The sequence below is a fragment of the Diabrotica virgifera genome, chromosome 8 (genome assembly GCF_917563875.1).
Source record: "Diabrotica virgifera virgifera chromosome 8, PGI_DIABVI_V3a".
In the NCBI taxonomy this organism is placed as follows: Eukaryota; Metazoa; Arthropoda; class Insecta; order Coleoptera; family Chrysomelidae; genus Diabrotica; species Diabrotica virgifera.
In genome coordinates this window covers 60,085,951-60,106,446 of record NC_065450.1, presented here as the reverse complement: position 1 = coordinate 60,106,446, position 20,496 = coordinate 60,085,951, and the positions used below count along the sequence as shown (strand labels likewise).

The window sequence follows — 20,496 nt, the reverse complement described above, 5'->3', positions numbered from 1 at the left end:
ATTTAATCAATGTATTAATACTAATCCAATTAATTAACCAGATCACATATCAATATGTTTTCAATCTCAGGGCGAATTATAAATTAATTACTTACTTCCGTGGCTTCTAAATATTTCCTAATGGTTCCTAATCGGGATAGAAAAGAAAAGAGTAAAAAAAATACACATATGGGTTACAATTATAATCAAAATATTTTTTATTTTATTTAAAAGGCAACCAATGCTTAATATTTGCTATTTCTTATTATTCTTAAACATAACATTTACAAATGGGAATCTTATTTCCTTTTGGTTTTCAATTGAAAGTTTTTATTAACATTTAACTATTAGGAGTTATTAGGAACAACTCTATTTAAGTTTGATGAAGCTTTTCTGATATTATTGATTATGTTATTCAATTTTTTATGTGGAATTTAATACGAAAAACCCATACATTCATGTCCAAACAAATGAGACTGACCTTTTCCTGGTGAACTGAAAATGTCCTCACACAAAACCCTTTCCTGCTATCCTTGGCTGCGATCAAACCTCGTCCTGGCTTCCAGTGATGTTCTCCTTTGAAAAACTAGCTCGAATAGCTCTCGTTCCTGCTTTTGTCGTGATGCTGTGTTCTACCTTTTTCGAAACTACTATCAGCTACCGGGACACTCTGGGCTCAAGGAGGTTCTTTTACTCTCGACCTGGCCTACTTCTCGTTCCACGATAGATACTCCACACTCACGGAACTACACCGGCTTTCTCACTCCTCGAACACTACCGTCTACTACTCGACTTCACTTCTCGACAGCTCAAAACATTCTGCTCTCACTTTGTCATTCATTCCCCTACTTTCTAAATATCCCTTCCAAATTCACAAATCAATCTTCCACCACCAACTCTCATTCGTAATATTCCTCAAAACCAATTTTTAATCTTTCTAAATATGCTTAATGGATTTCAAAAGAAAATATTTAATTCCCATTCTAAAATACTTTCTAACTATTTACAAATTTTAATGACCTATTCTCTCTTTCAAATGAGTCTTATTTAGCATAGGCTAATGATCGAAACCTTCCGCGAAAAACGATAATGAACTATCATCTATTTCACTGAGTTTTATTTAGCATAGGCTAATGATCGACCTTCCGCGAAGAAACGATAATGGTACGCGTCATTCACTTTGTTTATTCTAAGCACATTGTTCCGAGTTTCGTACGCTTATTCTAATCACTTCTTAAAATTACATATAACAATTTGTTGTATACAGGTTGTTTTAAATTTATATGCCCGTGGTTGAGAAAATTGAAAATATTTTATATTGAATTGAATTTTGTTTATAATTATCAAAATTTAATTTTCATATCAAATAGAAATATAACAAATCCCCGCCTTGTATTCGATAAAATTTATCTGCATTTTTAAATAAATTTTCTCGAGGCAAAACCAACTCCCTGTATATTTCCTTACTTTAATCTACGTCTTATATCCTAACTTACTATCTACTTCATGTAATTCTGTCTTTTATTCGTGATATTTGTATACATCGTGAATATTATAAATTCCTCGGATCTTTTCCGAGTTCCTGTGCCTCAACTCATAACTATTTATCCCATTTTCATTATTCACGATGTACGGGCCTTCGAAAACAGGCATCAACTTTGCGCAAATGCCCCCAGGAAGATTTGATACTCGTAATGCCCTCACGAGTACTTTTTCACCCTTTTGGAAAGTCACTGGTCTTCTTTTTCTATTTTGTTCCTGTCTTTGGATATATTTTTCGTTGCTTCGCCGTTGCCGGTTTCAATCACCTGTTGATATTCTTTTGGCTCTTGGTCTTCCCATGGCCTTATCGGCAATACACCCTTCATGATGTATTCTGGGGTCTCTTTTGTTACTGTGCTCGGAATTGTATTTAGATACCTTTCTATTTCCGCCATTTTCCTGTCCCAGTGGCGATGTTGACCATCTGTTGCAATGCGAAGAAATTTCGACACTTCCTGTATGAATCGTTCCGAAGGATTACTCTGTGGATGCCTGATGCTGACAAAATTTGTCTCTATTCCTCGTTCTCGAAGTTGTCCCTTGAAACGATCATTTCGGAAATACGTTGCATTGTCCAGTAGGATCTTTTTTGGTGTTCCTACTATGGCTATAAAATTGTCGATTTTTCTTAATATTTCCTCCCCCTTTGTGGTGCGGCAACTATATAATTTTACGTATTTTGAAAACACATCCACCATTACCAGAATATGTTTGTTCCTTTTAGTGGTCATAATTAGATCGCTTAACATATCTATTGCTACAATGTCTAGTTTGTTTCGGGCTTCAATATTTTTGGCAACATTTTCGTTTTTGAAATTCCGACTCTTATATTTTTGACATACATCGCACTTCTGGGTAATTTCCTTTGCAATGCGGTAATCCTGTCGGCTGATGTAATTTTCCCTAAAAACGAGCCAAACTTTTCTGCTACCGATATGCCCATTGTCCTCATGTAATTTCTTTATTATCTTTTCGGCCAATGTCTGTGTCACTAAATATAGTTCCTTTCCGTCTATTCTCTTAAAATATATGTCATTTTCTACTTCCGCTCTTCTTTTCTCTCTTTCCTCTAGGTCTTCTTGGTTTGTCCTTATCTCATTTAACGAATATATCCCTTCTTCTTGTATTAATCTATTTAGTCCCACCTGTAGAGTAATTGTTTCCTTTTTTCCCGTGTCCTCATCCCGTGTTAGAGCGTCGGCTATTATGTTGTCTTTTCCTTTTATATATCGGAACTCAAAATCATACTCCTGTAATAATAGAATACCTCTATGTATTCTATTATTTACTAATCTATTCTTCATGATATGTACTAAAGCTGCATGGTCTGTTTCGATTGTGAATTTTGCTCCCAATAAGTAAAACCTCAATTTGTTCACGCAATATAGTACACTGGCAAACTCCAATTCTGTAACACTATATTTTCTCTCATGTGTTTTAGTCACTCGCGATATAAAACATATCGGCACTTCTTGGTCGTTTTGTATTTGAGACAGAACTCCTGCAAATTTTTGTATGGACGCATCAGTTCGGAGTATAAAAGGTAAATTGTAAATGGGGTGGTATATTTTCGTTCCTTTTGCGAATTCTCGTTTTAATGTTTCGAAAGCTTCCTCCTGTTCTTCTTTCCAATTCCATTTTATTCCTTTTTTAAGCAACTTTATCAGAGGGATTTCCTTTTGGCTCAAATCGGGAATCAGTTTTTTAAAATAATTAATCGTGCCAAGAAAACCTCTCAATGTTTTCAAATTCGTTGGTCTTGGGTATTCATCTATGAGCTTGACTCTGTCTTCGGATAATCTTACTGTTTTGGTGTCCAATTGAAAACCCAAATAAATGACTTCTTTTTGAAAAAATTGACATTTTTCAATGTTTAATTTCAATCCCGCTGTGTCCAATTCTTCCAGAATTATTTCTATGTGTTTCAGATGACTCTGAGTATCTTGTGAAAAAATTAATAAATCATCGATATAATGAACTATGAAATCTTCGTGGCGATTCAAAATGGTATGTAGAGCTCGGACGAGTGCAGCACAAGCACTCTGCAATCCAAACGGCACTACCTTAAACCGGTAGACAATACCATCAATAGAAAAAGCGGTGTAGTTTCTACACTTTTCAGCTAACGGTATCAACCAAAAACTGTGTTTTAAGTCAATTTTCGAAAATATGTGTGACCCGGTGATTCTTCCAAAAATGGCCTCGATGTTTAGAGGTGATTCATATTGTGATACAGTGTGCTGGTTGATATTCCTGGCATCTAAACATAATCTCAATTCTCCACTGCTTTTCTTTACTATCACAATCGGGTTAACATACGGTGAATCACATCTTTCGATGATTTGATCTTCCAACATTTTATTTATTTCTTCTTTCACCTCTTGTCGATACTTGTATGGAATCGGGTAAGTCTTTGTTCGAAAATTTCCCAAGTTTTTCACCTCAAATGAATGTTCGTACTTTTTAGCCACTCTGTTTTCCTCATTGATCAAATTTTCGTAGTTTCTTAACATCAACCGCAATTCTTTTTCTTTCCCTTCTCCACATATCAATTTTCTGTCTTTTTTCTCAGATTCTTCACACATGTTTACCGTGCATTCTGCATCCTCGTTTGCATATACCTCCTCTTCAAATACCACTGTTTCAATCATATTCTTTTCACTTTCATTTTTTAGCTTTATTTCTTCTTCTCCTGAGCCCGTCTCTTCTTTTGAGGAATCCCAGGTTTCCTTTGTTTCTGATACTCTCAAATTTTCTTCTTCTGGGCTCAACTCTTCTTTTGAGGAGCCACAGGTTTCATTTTCTTTTATCTTTTTCTGACCTTTTCTCCTTTTTCTTCTTTGTCCTTGCTTCGCTGCCAAATTCATTTCCACTGTTGGTTCGTTACCTGATTCGTCCGTATTTTGTTTCTCATGTTCCTTGTCCTGTTCTTTTTCTTTTTCTTCTGTTAGTTTCATCGTATTATTTTTAAAATCTATCACTACATGTTTTTCTGCCAATTCGTCCACTCCTACTATCATGTCATGTGACATGTTTGGCATTATTACACATTGTAGTGCATACATATTCTTGCCCAGTCGTACCATTACTCGTATGCCTTCATTTATAGTTGCCAATGTCCGTTTGTTTGCGCCCACTAAATTTACCCTAGGTATTTTATAAATTAAATTTGTTAAGTTAACTTCTTCTATTAGTTTTCTGTTGACCAATGTTATTTCAGATCCAGTGTCTATCATAATTTTAATTGGTTTCTCGTTGATAAATCCATCCACAAATTTTAAATTAACTCCATTTTTCTTTTCGTTGTTTCCTGCCAATTTAATAAACTCCTTGGGGTGACAAAAGATTCCTGTTTGATTTTTGGTTTTTAGTGAGCGCCGTCGTGAAAAGACGCCGGTTGCTCATCGTTGTTTATATTTTCGTCATAATGTCTCTCTCCGTCATATTCATCTGTCTGGGTATTATTCACTTCTCTTCTATTTTCTCTTGGTCTGTCGGATCTGTTTCGGTTTTCTCGATATCCCTGTTCATTTTGTCTACCATTATTTCTGTTTTCTTGATTTGAGCGTGTGGTGTTTCTATTCTGGTATTCTCGATTTCTGTCCTCATTCCATTGCCTATTTCTTTGTTCATAGTTTCCTCTTCCGTTGTCTCTATTTTCGTTTTCCCTTCTGGGATTAAAATCTCGTCTTGTATAGTCCCTCCTATTTTGATTTCTATCTCTGTAATCTTGTGTTTCTCGGGGCCTGTAATCTTCTCGCGACCTTCTTGATTTTCTTTCTCTTAGACGTGATTCTCTTATTTGTAGGAATTGGCATAAACTATCTATGTCTTTGTAATTTTGCAATGTGATATGGTCTTCCAGCGTTTCCTCGAAATGTCTTGCAATCAGTTCGACTAATTGTTCCGATGAGTAATTATATTGTAAATGTTTTGCATTATTGTAAATTTGCAAAGCATATGTCCTTTCTGATACACCCATCCTATCATTGTATTTCCCATTTTGCAATTCCTTGTTAATTTCCAATTGTTGGACCTTTCCCCAGAAATAATTCAAAAATTTTTGTTCAAATTGTTGCCAATTGCCGAATTCTTCTTCTTTACTATCGAACCATAGGCTTGCTTCATATTTGAGATGGTTTCTGATAGTTTCTTTTGCTGTATCGAAATTTCCGATGTGTTGTATTTTCTTTTTCAGGCTATTAATGAACGGCACTGGGTGTAATCTTCTTACATCCCCGCCAAACCTTATCTTCACGTCATCTGTGCTATGTATAACCATTTCTCTTCTTTCTCCGACATTTTGTTGCGTATTGATTTCCGCAATCTTTCTTTCCACTTCTTCTATGTCTGCTTGAATAGCGTTTTGCAACTTGTTTTCCAAACTTTCCATTTCTTTTTTCTGGCAATTCGTTAACTCCTTCATTTTATTTTGAATTTTCATTTCTTGTTCTTTCATGTGGTCCTTCATTCTCATTTCTTGTTTTTGCATGTGATCTTTAATTTTCATTTCATACTTTTCTATGCGTTCCTCTATTTTCTTATTGTTCTCTTCTATCGCTTGTTTTGTTTCCTGTTGATTGTCATCCATTTTTTTCTCCACTTTATCCATTTTCTGTTCCATTTTTTGTTGTGTTTCCTCCATTTTTTGATCCACTTTATCCATTTTCTTTGATGTTTCTTCCTGATTTTTATCCATTGTCCTTTTTGCTTCATCCATTGCTAGTTTTGTTTCCTCCTGATTTTTATCCATTGTCCTTTTTGCTTCATCCATTTTTTGTGACTGGAGTTGCATCAGTTGTAATAGTTTATCTATTCCTGATAATTCTTGCTGTTCTGATGCCATGATTGTCTTGTCTAAAATATCTTCTTGGTCTGAATGTTCTTTTTGTTTTTTGTTGTCCTTGCTTTGGCTTCTTGTCACAGACATTTGTTTTCAAGAAGTACTGTCCCCGCCAAATATGAAATTTTACTAGTATGTTACCAAGACGACTTTTTCTCACCCAAATATTATAAATTGTCAATAAATATATCAAATGTAAATATCGTAAAAATAAAATATTAAATCAGTTATGTAAAATTTGTACCTAAAGAGATCTAAAATTTTATGTTATCAAATGTAAGTATCTCACTTTTTACCACAGGCATATAAATTTTCAAATACCGGCTTTACTCTTTCTATCCTTCAAATTTGCCACTAGAAATACTTTACAATGCTTTCCACGTTGGACGACAGTTGATGTGATCTTGATTATTGATATGAGATAATATTCTTATATGTTACTTAATTTAATCAATGTATTAATACTAATCCAATTAATTAACCAGATCACATATCAATATGTTTTCAATCTCAGGGCGAATTATAAATTAATTACTTACTTCCGTGGCTTCTAAATATTTCTTAATGGTTCCTAATCGGGATAGAAAAGAAAAGAGTAAAAAAAATACACATATGGGTTACAATTATAATCAAAATATTTTTTATTTTATTTAAAAGGCAACCAATGCTTAATATTTGCTATTTCTTATTATTCTTAAACATAACATTTACAAATGGGAATCTTATTTCCTTTTGGTTTTCAATTGAAAGTTTTTATTAACATTTAACTATTAGGAGTTATTAGGAACAACTCTATTTAAGTTTGATGAAGCTTTTCTGATATTATTGATTATGTTATTCAATTTTTTATGTGGAATTTAATACGAAAAACCCATACATTCATGTCCAAACAAATGAGACTGACCTTTTCCTGGTGAACTGAAAATGTCCTCACACAAAACCCTTTCCTGCTATCCTTGGCTGCGATCAAACCTCGTCCTGGCTTCCAGTGATGTTCTCCTTTGAAAAACTAGCTCGAATAGCTCTCGTTCCTGCTTTTGTCGTGATGCTGTGTTCTACCTTTTTTCGAAACTGCTATCAGCTACCGGGACACTCTGGGCTCAAGGAGGTTCTTTTACTCTCGACCTGGCCTACTTCTCGTTCCACGATAGATACTCCACACTCACGGAACTACACCGGCTTTCTCACTCCTCGAACACTACCGTCTACTACTCGACTTCACTTCTCGACAGCTCAAAACATTCTGCTCTCACTTTGTCATTCATTCCCCTACTTTCTAAATATCCCTTCCAAATTCACAAATCAATCTTCCACCACCAACTCTCATTCGTAATATTCCTCAAAACCAATTTTTAATCTTTCTAAATATGCTTAATGGATTTCAAAAGAAAATATTTAATTCCCATTCTAAAATACTTTCTAACTATTTACAAATTTTAATGACCTATTCTCTCTTTCAAATGAGTCTTATTTAGCATAGGCTAATGATCGAAACCTTCCGCGAAAAACGATAATGAACTATCATCTATTTCACTGAGTTTTATTTAGCATAGGCTAATGATCGACCTTCCGCGAAGAAACGATAATGGTACGCGTCATTCACTTTGTTTATTCTAAGCACATTGTTCCGAGTTTCGTACGCTTATTCTAATCACTTCTTAAAATTACATATAACAATTTGTTGTATACAGGTTGTTTTAAATTTATATGCCCGTGGTTGAGAAAATTGAAAATATTTTATATTGAATTGAATTTTGTTTATAATTATCAAAATTTAATTTTCATATCAAATAGAAATATAACAATATATACCTGGGTCAAATAATAAAGAAACCCAAACAATTGAACTACAGAGAAGAATCCGATTGGCGTGAGCAGCATTTGGAAAGTTAAGATGGATACTAAAAAGCACAAAGATACAACAGTACCTAAAAACCCGTGTATTTGACCAGTGCATCCTTCCTGTTCTGACGTATGGCTCAGAAACATGGACATTAACAAAGGCCAACATAAACAAAATTGAAATAACTCAGAGAAAAAATGGAAAGATCCATGTTGGGAATAAAACTACAAGACAGAAAATCAAAGAAATGGATAAGAGAGAAAACAAAAGTAAAAAATGTAACAGAACAGGGTTAAGATGGAGATTTGCGGGCCACAATGCGAGACAGGAAGGTAAAAGATGGAATGCTGAAATACAAAACTGGAGACCGTGGACAGGAAAAAGGGGAAGAGGAAAACCTCAGATGCGATGGAAGTACGATATTGTAAAAGCTGCAGGAACTAACTGGAAAAGCGCAGCCAAGGACAGACGGAAATGGAAAGATTTGGGGAAGGCCTATGTCCAAAGTTGGATGGAAATGGGCTAAAAGAAGAAGAAGAAGTGGTTGGCTTACAAAGGTGCCATCTACTTTATGGGCAATAAAAGAAAACGATTTAATAATATAATTTTATGTGTTCTGAGGACTCGGTCAGTCAACGGGCTTTTAAGTATTCTCCGGCATATTCACATCTCAAAACCTTCCAATTATCTGCACATAATATCTTCGTTCAAGATCCACGATAAAACACCATAAAAAAGCACAGGGAAGATGTAGCATCGCAAAATTCTTACTTTTATACTAAGAGAGAGGTTGTGACTCTTGAAGAAGGCCTCCATCCGGTTGACGGTGGATCTAGATTCTCCGATGCGCGCTTTTAGGTTGTTCTTGTTCATTCTTCATTTATTATTATAAATTATTATATATGAAAGCAAAAATAGAAATTTAATTAGGTTTCAATGGATGATCATTATTCAATGGAGATGGCGACAGCAATACAAGGAACGAAAAATAACATATGTAAGTACTGAGGAAAATGGCATATGTGTAGAAATGATCTAGATTGGTGGAGATCAATAATTGCAGAGAAGGATATATCAACTAATAGTGCAAGTACGGGAAAATTGAATAATGTCAACTGATTGGTATGAGGATCGCATATGGTTGCTGCATCACAAAGGAGAGAAACTGAAGTGTGGCCACAGTAGAAGCATAGCTTTATAAGATACTGTAATGCTGTATACATACTGACGGAAAAATACGACTCCAACTACACAACACTGAAGAAATTAAAGAAAGATATCCACCGATCAATCCGAAAAGACATAAGAGAAAACAATACAAGAGAAATAACTCAAATAATTCAAGAAAAGAAAAGTTTAAAAGTTTTGCGGCAATACGAATAACATTGGCATCAAAAATATGTACAGAATAAGAAACAAAGACAACAGCATTGCTACTGATAGAGCCGAAATCCTTAAGGTTGTCGAATCGTTTTATCGCGAAATGTATGAGAGCACCAACGCAAGGCAAGATCAGCCCCTACCCAAAATCACAAACCAGGTATCAGAATGAATGCCAGAAGTAGCACCATACGAAGTTAAAAAGACACTTTCAGAAATGAAAAATAATAAATCCCCCGGCAATGACGGAGTAGTGATCGAGGCAATCAAACAAGGTGAAAATGAAATTATCCAGGTTTTGGCCAAACTTTTCACCGAATGCATTTACCAAGGAAATACCCCTTCTCAATGAAACAATGCAGTCATTGTTTTATTGGACAAGAAAGGTGACATAACAAATCTAAAAAACTACCGTCCTATCAGTCTGCTATCACACATATTTATATAAACTTTTCACAAAAAATATCAAAAAAAGACTGGAGGCTAAGTTAGACATCTATTAGCCTAGAGAACAAGCTGGGTTTAGATCCGGATATAGCACTAACGACCACTTACTGGTAATAAAAAACTTGATAAAGGAGTCGGCGGAATACAACAAACCATTGGCCACAAACCATATTCGTGGACTACGAGAAAGCGTTCGATACCATAAACCAGCAGAAAATACTAAAAGCATTGACAGAATGCCGAATAGACCATCGTTAAACTAACATGATAAAATATATCTACCACAATGCAACGGCTAGCGTAAGACTCTCTGATCAACAAACTAATAAATTCTGTATGCCGCGAGGAGTACGGCAAGGAGACACCATCTCACCAAAGCTATTCGAAACTCTTTTAGAACACACTTTTAAGTAGGCACATCTGAACGAATATGGTATTAATATAAATGGAGAGCAGCTCCGTCATTTGAGATTCGCAGATGACATCGTCCTTATAGCCGATCGTATGGATGATGCAATAATAATGTTGAACAAGTTATATCACGCTTCCTTAGAGGTCGGTCTAAAGATTAACATCAACAAGAAGCAAATAATGACTAATCTGGTGCTAAATCGTAATATTGTTGTTGATGGAATGGATATTGAGCAGACTGCATCTTATAAGTACTTGGGGCATGAAATTCGGTTGGGAAGAGATAACCAGACGTGCGAGTTCCCACGTCGCATAGGATTAGCCTGGGCAGCGTTTGGTAAACTGAGCTAGGTATTTAAATCGGACTTACCCATATGCCTGAAAAGGAAAATCTTTGACCAGTGTGTATTGCCTGTACTCACTTATGGAGCGGAAACATTAACACTCACAAAAAAGGTAGTGAACAAGATTCGCATAACCCAGAGGGCTATGGAGCGCCAGATGTTGGGTGTCTCCCTGAGGGACCGAATCACAAACGAAGAAATACGTCGTAGAACAAAAACAACGGACGCCGTCGAAAGAATCGCGTCGCTCAAGTGGAATTGGGCAGGACACATCGCCAGATTGTCAGACAACCGATGGACAAAACGTATTGTCGAGTGGAGGCCACGAGAAGAAGCACTACGGAGCAGAGGACGACCACCAACCAGATGGGCTGACGATCTGAAGCGTATTGTCAGCAACTGGATGCAAGCCGCACAAAACAGAGAAAGATGGAAAGAGCTGAGGGAGACCTATGTCCAGCAGTGGACGAGTACGAGTTGATGATGATGTATACATACTGTATACTGTATAATATAATAGACTAAATGTCCATTTTTCTGATATTTTTTAGACTAAATTGCATCATGGAAAGAATCATTCAAGAGTACCAGGCCGGCTTTAGAAAGCACAGATCTACTATAAACCAAATCTTCTTCTTAAAGGAGATGCAGACAACTTATTAAGAAGGTAAAGTTCCTCTGCATGTTTTTTATGTGGAATGCAGACAACCATATGATACAGTTGATAGTCCCAATGTATCGAGCAATGGAATGTTTAGGTATAACAAAAAAATATATTCTTCTTCTTCTAATGGCGCTACAAACCTTTATGAGTCTTGGCCTGCTTAACAACACTCTTCCATTTCGCGGATACTTTCGGATACTTTGCTTCGCCACTGCCTGATGTTTATGGTTTTAAGATCTCCCTCTACGGCGTCTATCCATCTTTTATGGGGCGGCCCTCTTGTTTTATTTCCTTGGGGTTCCATCTCTGGATTACTTTTACAGCCCGACTATCTGGCATTCTTTCTAAGTCACCAAGCTAGTTTATATTTTGTGACTTAACAAATCTAACAATATCTGCGGTCTGCATTAGTTCATCCAGCTCGTGGTTCATTTTAATTATCCATGAACCATCGCTGCAATGGGTTGGCAAAAAAATTGATTAGAATTGATTTTGATATTTTAGATTTCATAAGCCAGTAAGTAATTTCAAAATGATTCGTTTCGAGATTCGTTTTCAACGTTTAACAATGTTTTTAATGCTGTAGGTATAATCCTGGTATAATAATTTGTTAAGATAACTACTAACCATGAACTTGCATCGTTACTATCTTTTCACTTTCCCCGTGACCCCCCATAACTTATTTGATCTGAAACAGCAGGAGATTATAAATAAGTTACTTTTTATCGTCCAGTTAGTATAACACAATTCTAGTACGCGTATCTCAGTGCAATTATGCATCTCTCTTTTGTGTTGGTAACGGTATTTGCAGCCGTTAGAAGTCGCGCGAATTTATTTCAAGAGTGCGCCAAATTATACAATCCCGGAAACTATATGGGACACTTGCCGTCTCTCAAATTACCCTACTTAGGGGATGTGCCGATTCCCAATAATGTGCCCCCGATAAAGCCTTCTGCGGTTGCCAAAACGAAGGCGATTAAGGTGGTGACTACGTATGTTTACAAAAACCCGGTGTGCGTTAAGTACTCTAAGAAAAAGGGAATGTGTAAAAAAGACAATTCTGTTAAACATAAAGGTGTGTATGAACAATTGGTGACTAAGGAATATTTTGTGAGGGATCGGAAACTAAATCGTATTGACCAGAATCGACATCGGAGAGATTTTGATGAAGAGAGTAATGAGTATGCCAATGAGAATTTTAATACCAGGTAAAATTTATTTATTTAACGACGGCGTCCGCTAAAATATTAGTTTCTTGTATACTTTTTTTAATGAAAAATTTGCAGCATGCACCATGAGGAGATTAGGGGAAATACAGTGTAGGTATACAATTTGAACACTTTAAATCTTACAATACAAATCTAAATATTTCATAATCTGGGATATTTAGCAAAATACAAGGAAAAGTTATTTATACTGAATTCGCTCTACCGAGATTCACTTTGACACATTCGGAATAGGAAACATACAACACAAAAATTCCTACCTCACACTATTAACTGCTAAAATCAACTTAATCTCTCATTAAAAAAGAAGAATTATTAGAAATAGTGGGAGTGTCTACTAATCTCATAAAATTTTGTGGAGTTTATTTCTACAAAATATTTTTATTTTGTACAATAAATAATTTTATTATTTGTTATCAATACATTATAATGGTGTAAATAAATAATTATTGATTGGCGTAAGGTTTATGTAATTTTTATGTCTGTTTACTATTAATAATATTGGCTATGAGCAGGTGCGTTGGTTGTGTAGTAATTTCCAATCACTTCTGACAACTGAACTTCCCAAAAAAGAAATCACTAACGTCAGTGTCAAAGTGAATCTCGATAGAGCGAATTCAGTATACCAGCAATTTTATTACTGGAATTTTATATTTTATTTAAGCAATTTTATTGCTGGAATCGAATCTTATGATTCTATATATTATTAATATATGTATGCAAAGTCCGCAGATAGTGTGCTACTTTTTTTATAAACAAAATGGCTCCCGAAAATCGTATTTTTTCAATTTTTGCTCTATAACTCCAAAGATTTTAACTTTACACCAAAAATACTTTAATAAAAATTCACCGTAATAAAATTCTGCATAGATACGTGTTTTTTCTGATTTACTTTGACGAAAATTTTCCCAGGAAAATGTGGATTTTTCCAACAAAATCTTTAATTTTCAACTAAAATTTTAGATAAGTCATTGTTTATCAATAATTAAATAACTTGGTGATATAAAAGATCTTTTTGCAAAAGATTATAATTTCAGAAACCGATGGAAATTTAATAAACAGTTTAGCAACAATTGAATTGTTAATTAAAAATTTACGGTCGGTATAATAACCACAATAATTATGATACATAAGAATGGCTATGATTTTTGTATAAAAAGGCACTGTACCTATCTAATGTACTTTACAGAATTGAAATTGGACTACTTAAGCAGCCTCAGGAATATTTTAAAATTATAAAGAATTTTTTGGCCTAAAAATAAATAAAATATCTCGGGAAATAATAAACTAAATTAAATCATGAAAACTGTATTGGAAAAAAACTGACAGGACGCTTCTTTTAAAAGAAAAAACGTTTAAATGTGATAACTGGTTCCTGAGATACAACCGGTCAAAGTTGACTGGCATTTACGGCAAAGATATAAACAATAAGATCATAATTTTTAAACCATCACCTTTTTATTTTTGTCCTCTTTCTCCACACCAATTTTCATATCTTTAAAATACTCTATAATAATACTCTATACTCTATAAAATACTTTAAAACATATATTATTATAAAAAAAATCAATGGGAAAATCCCAGTAGCTGGCTGTATACCATAATAAAAAAATCATACAGAAGTAAAAACTTCGTTTGTACAATGGTATAAAAAAGTCTATTAAAAACCATTAAAAGTCATCCAAAAGGATTCGCAAAACGTTTTCGATCTAGATTAGATCATCTTCAGTGCGATCTGCATAGTACATGAAACTAGCAACCTTATGAAATTGGTAACATCGAAAAATATGGTTTACATGATACCTATATAATATTTATAGCGACTCCAAGTCGATATTAAAAGATTAAATGTGTTAGGAGTGCTCAAAGGGCAACATGGTTCCCTGCTCGATAAAAACTTGTGGTTCTTGCCAGTTCAATGGACACAGACCAACAAAAGTGAAGAAGATTTATTATTATAATAAAAACTATCGATATTACGAGTGAAAATTGACAAAAATAGCAAAATTCCATTCAAAAATTAGATTGGAGAAAATTTACTCTTAAGGTGATACAGTAGCGAACAACAGGTAGCAAAAAAGCATTCCAAGATTGCGGCTGTAATTTTGAATATTTTTTCGAGATATTTGGCACACGTATTCGTAATATAATAAAGAATGGCGGTACAGAGCCCAATTTGAAAAATATATTAATATGTGGAAATTACTCTGTAATTAAATACAATATTAAAAAAACGAACTTGTACCGCCATTAAGAAGAACAAAAAAATACACTTTCTTCAAATAAACTTTTTTATCCGATGTCTAGATTTTGTGTCATTTTGGAACTACTAAAATTTTTGAAGTTATACTTCTTTAGGCACGAGAGTGAATTTTTACATTCCTTGGCGCATGCGCACACCGACAGTATGGTATTAGTCGCTACATCTTTTAAGTTATGTAGCGTAAATAAAAATATATTATGTGTGCGTGAAAAGAATATATTATTAGTGATTTAGTAAATATATTTATTATAATTTTTATGTCTGTGGATTTGTCTTCCTCCTAATAAGTATTATTGAAAATGTTTATTTTCAATTAATGTATCTGTCACCGTGATTGTAAGGGGATCGAGAGGTCCCCTGTTCAAATCCGTACAAAGCCATATCCTTTATTTTTTAATTTTTGGTATTCTTTTTGTTCTTTCTAAAAGTAGTTTAATATTTAAATTCAATACAAAAAAACTGTTTAAAGTAGATAGGTATATTGATTTTGTTGAAATCATAATATGAAGTTAGATTATATTATAATAATAGAAGTATAGCTTCTTACGTGAGTACAAAGTACACACACATTCTTTTTTTTTATTTCATTAGTAGTTCCAAAATGACACAAAATCTAGGTATCGGATAAAAAAGTTTATTTGAAGAAAGTGTATTTTTTGTTCTTCTTAATGGCGGTACAGGCTCGTTTTTTTAATATTGTAATTAAGTACAGAGTAATTTCCACATATTAATATATTTTTCAAATTGGGCTCTGTACCGCCATTGTTTATTATATTACGAATACGTGTGCCAATATCTCAAAAAAATATTCAAAATTACAGCCGCAATCTTGGAACGCGTTTTCGCTACCTGTTGATCGCTACTGTTTCCTCTTAAAGTTCAAAATCGGTATACATTAAAAAAATGCATTTTCTCGGCTTCCCATGGAGCAATTTTCTTCATTATTTTTTGTTCCCAAGTAACTCAAGTAGAGCCACCTAACTAACGCATTATTAAATGTCAAAGTTGCTTTTTGTTTTGTTATAATAAATTAATTTATTTATTATAACAAAAATTTTTAATTCGTTTAAATAAAGATTGTTTAAATAATTATACAGCTTTCAAATGAGAATATTTGTGTTTTTAACGTTAAAAGGTACACTTGTAGTAAGTTTATCTAAAAAGACCCGTGTTGAGCTGGCCCCCCCCCCCACTTGCAAAAATTAAAAAACAAATAGCCCTGATTTATGAGCTATTTATGAGCTCTCATATTCCGCAAACTAAAAATTTTGAGCTCATTCCACTGAGCAGGAATTTAATACCCTAGTGGGGGGGGCTGAGTCAGCCCCCCCCACTACTTAAAAATAGGAATATTGAATCGGTTTTTGCGGCAGAATTACGAGCTATTTATGAGCTCTTGAAATTATATATTTTCGATTTTTGAGCTCATCCCCTTCACCCCCAAACAACCCTTTAATTGATTTAACTTAAGAGAAAGATGCTGAGAAAACTTAAAATATATCGTATTGCGGATATAATTCATATAGCTTATATACTCTAAGAATAAACTATTAAATCAAGAGCATTTCGATTATTGAGCTACAACCCCTTCGCAAGAAAACCACCCTATCTTCCCGGCTTAAGAGAAAGTTGTACTTAAAATGCATTAAACTAATTATTTGGCGACTACATATCATTTAATAATTTATAAGCTTCCAAATTACGCGCATTTAGATCAGTAGCTTGCAATTTATTTTGTATAGTGCAGTCACTGAAGGTAAAAATCAACGATTACCTTCAATTTCGGTGAACCTTCATCGATTTTCACGAAAATTGGTCAGTAGTTAGAGGATACGTCAAGAAACAAAGGTGACATGGTACCACCTTGCGCCTTTACCCTGAGGGTGGATACCGCCCCTTCTCGGGGGTGAAAATTATTTTATAAAAAATAAATGCACAAATCAATAAAAGAACAAATTAAAAGCAAAATTTATTATAAAAAGTTAATAAAATAAGTCAATACTTTTAAGTTATTAAAGATCAAAGATTTTAATTATTTGTGAAAAAAAATGCATGTTTTGAAAAGGTTTTTTTTGTAAATCACTGAAAAACTTTAAGTTTTTACAAAAAAGTTAATAGTAGTTTAATTCGTATAGCTTATATTCTAAGAATAAACTCTTAAATCACGCGTCTTTCGATTATAGAGCTACAACCCCTTCGCAAGAAAACGACCCCATATTCCCGGCTTAAGAGAGAGTTGTTCTTAAAATAATTTAAATTAATTATTTGGCGACTACATATCGTTTAATAATTTATGAGCTTGCAAAATATACGCATCTCAATTATTGAATTGCCATTTTCTTTCTATAGTGCAGTCACTGAAGGTAAAAATCAACTAGTACCTTCCATTTCGGTAAATCTCCATTCATTTTCACGAAAATTGGTGAGCGGATTTTCATACTATCAACTTTTTCTGCATCTTATTTTTCATAGGTATTTCTAAGTACTTTGACAAGTATTTAGTACCTAAGTGTTATAAATGCATCTCTTTCCCGTTATTTAAGCTTGAACCCTTAGATTTTAACAGTCGCGGAAAAAAATATACATTTAATTACCAATAACTTACTTTAAATTAACATTAAAGGGTTTTTCAAGTAAGCAATTTATTATATTTTTTATTAGCTTCAATTTTAGTGATGAAAACTTTTTTGTAAAAACTTACAGTTTTTGAGTCATTTATGAAAAATCGCTCTAAAGCATGCATTTTCTTTCCAAAAATTAAAATATTTGATCTTTAATAACTCAAAAAGTATTGATTTATTTTAATCACATTATATAACAAATTTTGCTTACAATTTGTCCCTCTCTCGATTTGTGGGGTTATTTTTAATAAAGTAATTTTCACTCCCGAGAAGGGGTGACATATACCCCAGGCTAAAACCCCAAGTTGTTATTGTCAATTCGTGAAAATAAATGGAGATTTACCGAAATCGAAGGTACTAGTTGATTTTTACCTTCAGTGACTGCACTATAGAAAGAAAATGGCAATTCAATAATTGAGATGCGTATATTTTGCAAGCTCATAAATTATTAAACGATATGTAGTCGCCAAATAATTAATTTAAATTATTTTAAGAACAACTCTCTCTTAAGCCGGGAATATGGGGTCGTTTTCTTGCGAAGGGGTTGTAGCTCTATAATCGAAAGACGCGTGATTTAAGAGTTTATTCTTAGAATATAAACTATACGAATTAAACTACTATTAACTTTTTTGTAAAAACTTAAAGTTTTTCAGTGATTTACAAAAAACCTTTTCAAAACATGCATTTTTTTCACAAATAATTAAAATCTTTGATCTTTAATAACTTAAAAATTATTGACTTATTTTATTAACTTTATATAATAAATTTTGCTTTTAATTTGTTCTTTTATTGATTTGTGCATTTATTTTTTATAAAATAATTTTCACCCCCGAGAAGGGGCGGTATCCACCCTCAGGGTAAAGGCGCAAGGTGGTACCATGTCACCTTTGTTTCTTGACGTATCCTCTAACTACTGACCAATTTTCGTGAAAATCGATGAAGGTTCACCGAAATTGAAGGTAATCGTTGATTTTTACCTTCAGTGACTGCACTATACAAAATAAATTGCAATCTACTGATCTAAATGCGCGTAATTTGGAAGCTTATAAATTATTAAATGATATGTAGTCGCCAAATAATTAGTTTAATGCATTTTAAGTACAACTTTCTCTTAAGCCGGGAAGATAGGGTGGTTTTCTTGCGAAGGGGTTGTAGCTCAATAATCGAAATGCTCTTGATTTAATAGTTTATTCTTAGAGTATATAAGCTATATGAATTATATCCGCAATACGATATATTTTAAGTTTTCTCAGCATCTTTCTCTTAAGTTAAATCAATTAAAGGGTTGTTTGGGGGTGAAGGGGATGAGCTCAAAAATCGAAACTATATAATTTCAAGAGCTCATAAATAGCTCGTAATTCTGCCGCAAAAACCGATTCAATATTCCTATTTTTAAGTAGTGGGGGGGGCTGACTCAGCCCCCCCCCCCCACTAGGGTATTAAATTCCTGCTCAGTGGAACGAGCTCAAAATTTTTAGTTTGCGAAATATGAGAGCTCATAAATAGCTCATAAATCAGGGCTATTTGTTTTTTAATTTTTGCAAGTGGGGGGGGCCAGCTCAACACGGGTTCTAAAAAGAGTCTACAACTGGAAAACATAAGTAGTTTTCTTTTCCTATAAATAAATTAATCTATTATAACAAAACAAAAAGCAACTTTGACATAATGCGTTAGTTAGATGGCTCTACTCGCGTTACTTAGGAACAAAAAAATAATGAAGAAAATTGCTCCATGGGAAGCCGAGGAAATGCATTTAGTTAACATATACCGATTTTGAACTTTGAAAGTAAATTTTCTCCAACCTAATTTTTGATTGGAATTTTGCTATTTTTGGCAATTTTCACTCGTAATATCGATAGTTTTTATTATAATAATATATGTTATGAGTATTTTAAAGATATGAAAATTGGTGTGGAGAAAGAGGACCGAAGTAAAAAGGTGATTGTTCAAAAATTATAATCCTATTGTTTATATCTTGCCGTAAATGCCGGTCAACTTTAACCGGTTGTGTCTCAGGAACCACTCATCACAATTAAACGTTTTTTTTTAATAGAAGCGTCCTGCCGCTTTTTTTTAATACAGCTTTCATGATTTAATTTAATTTAATATTTCCCGGGATATTCTATTTGTCTATAAGCCAAAAAATTGTTTATAATTTTAAAATATTCCTGAGGCCGCTTAAATAGTCCAATTTCAATTTTGTAAAGTACATTAGATAGGTACAATATCTTTTTATACAAAAATCACAGTTATTCTTATGTATCTTAATTATTGTGGTTATTATAGCGACCGTAAATTTTTAATTAACAATTCAATTGTTGCTAAACTGTTTATTAAATTTCCATCGGCTTCTGTATTTATAATCTATACGAAAAGAGCTTTCATATTACCAAGTTATTTAATTATTTATAAACAATTGCTTATGTAAAATTGTAGTTGAAAATTAAAGATTTTGTTGGAATAATCCGCATTTTCCGTGGAAAATTTTCGTCGAAGTAAATCGAAAACACAATTTTCGTGCGCCATTTTGTTTATAAAAAAAGTAGCACATTATCTGCGGACTTTGCATACCTATATTATTAACATATACAATCATAATATTCGATTCCAGCAATAAAATTGCTGGTAAATAACTTTTCCCAAAAATGGTCTATTCTCCGATAATCTGCCCAGACCCAGACTATTATCATAAATTATGTTGATATCATTTATGATATCAACATAATTTAAGTATGTAACTTAAAGTTTGTTAATATTGTTGGGAATATTGAATATGTTGCGTTCATTTACAAAAACTGGACAGTCAATTGTAAAATGTTTAACACAATTTGTTTCGTCCTAAATGGTACACTCCGTTAAGATAGAACAAATAATTTTTTGGAGGATTTTAGGGATTTTCGTCATTTTATGGAAAATAGATTAAATTCAGCTAT

At 33.5% G+C, this 20,496-nt stretch overlaps 1 protein-coding gene across 1 annotated transcript in view; it reads left to right on the top strand.

Moving 5' to 3' along the window:
• Positions 1–12,201: 12,201 nt before the first annotated feature.
• Positions 12,202–20,496, top strand: part of LOC126890387 (uncharacterized) — a 32,995-nt gene continuing 24,700 nt past the window's right edge. The window contains exon 1 of the mRNA XM_050659281.1: positions 12,202–12,661. Coding sequence (XP_050515238.1) covers positions 12,228–12,661 — 434 coding nt within the window. The 5' untranslated portion in view covers positions 12,202–12,227. The remainder of the gene's footprint in view (positions 12,662–20,496) is intronic.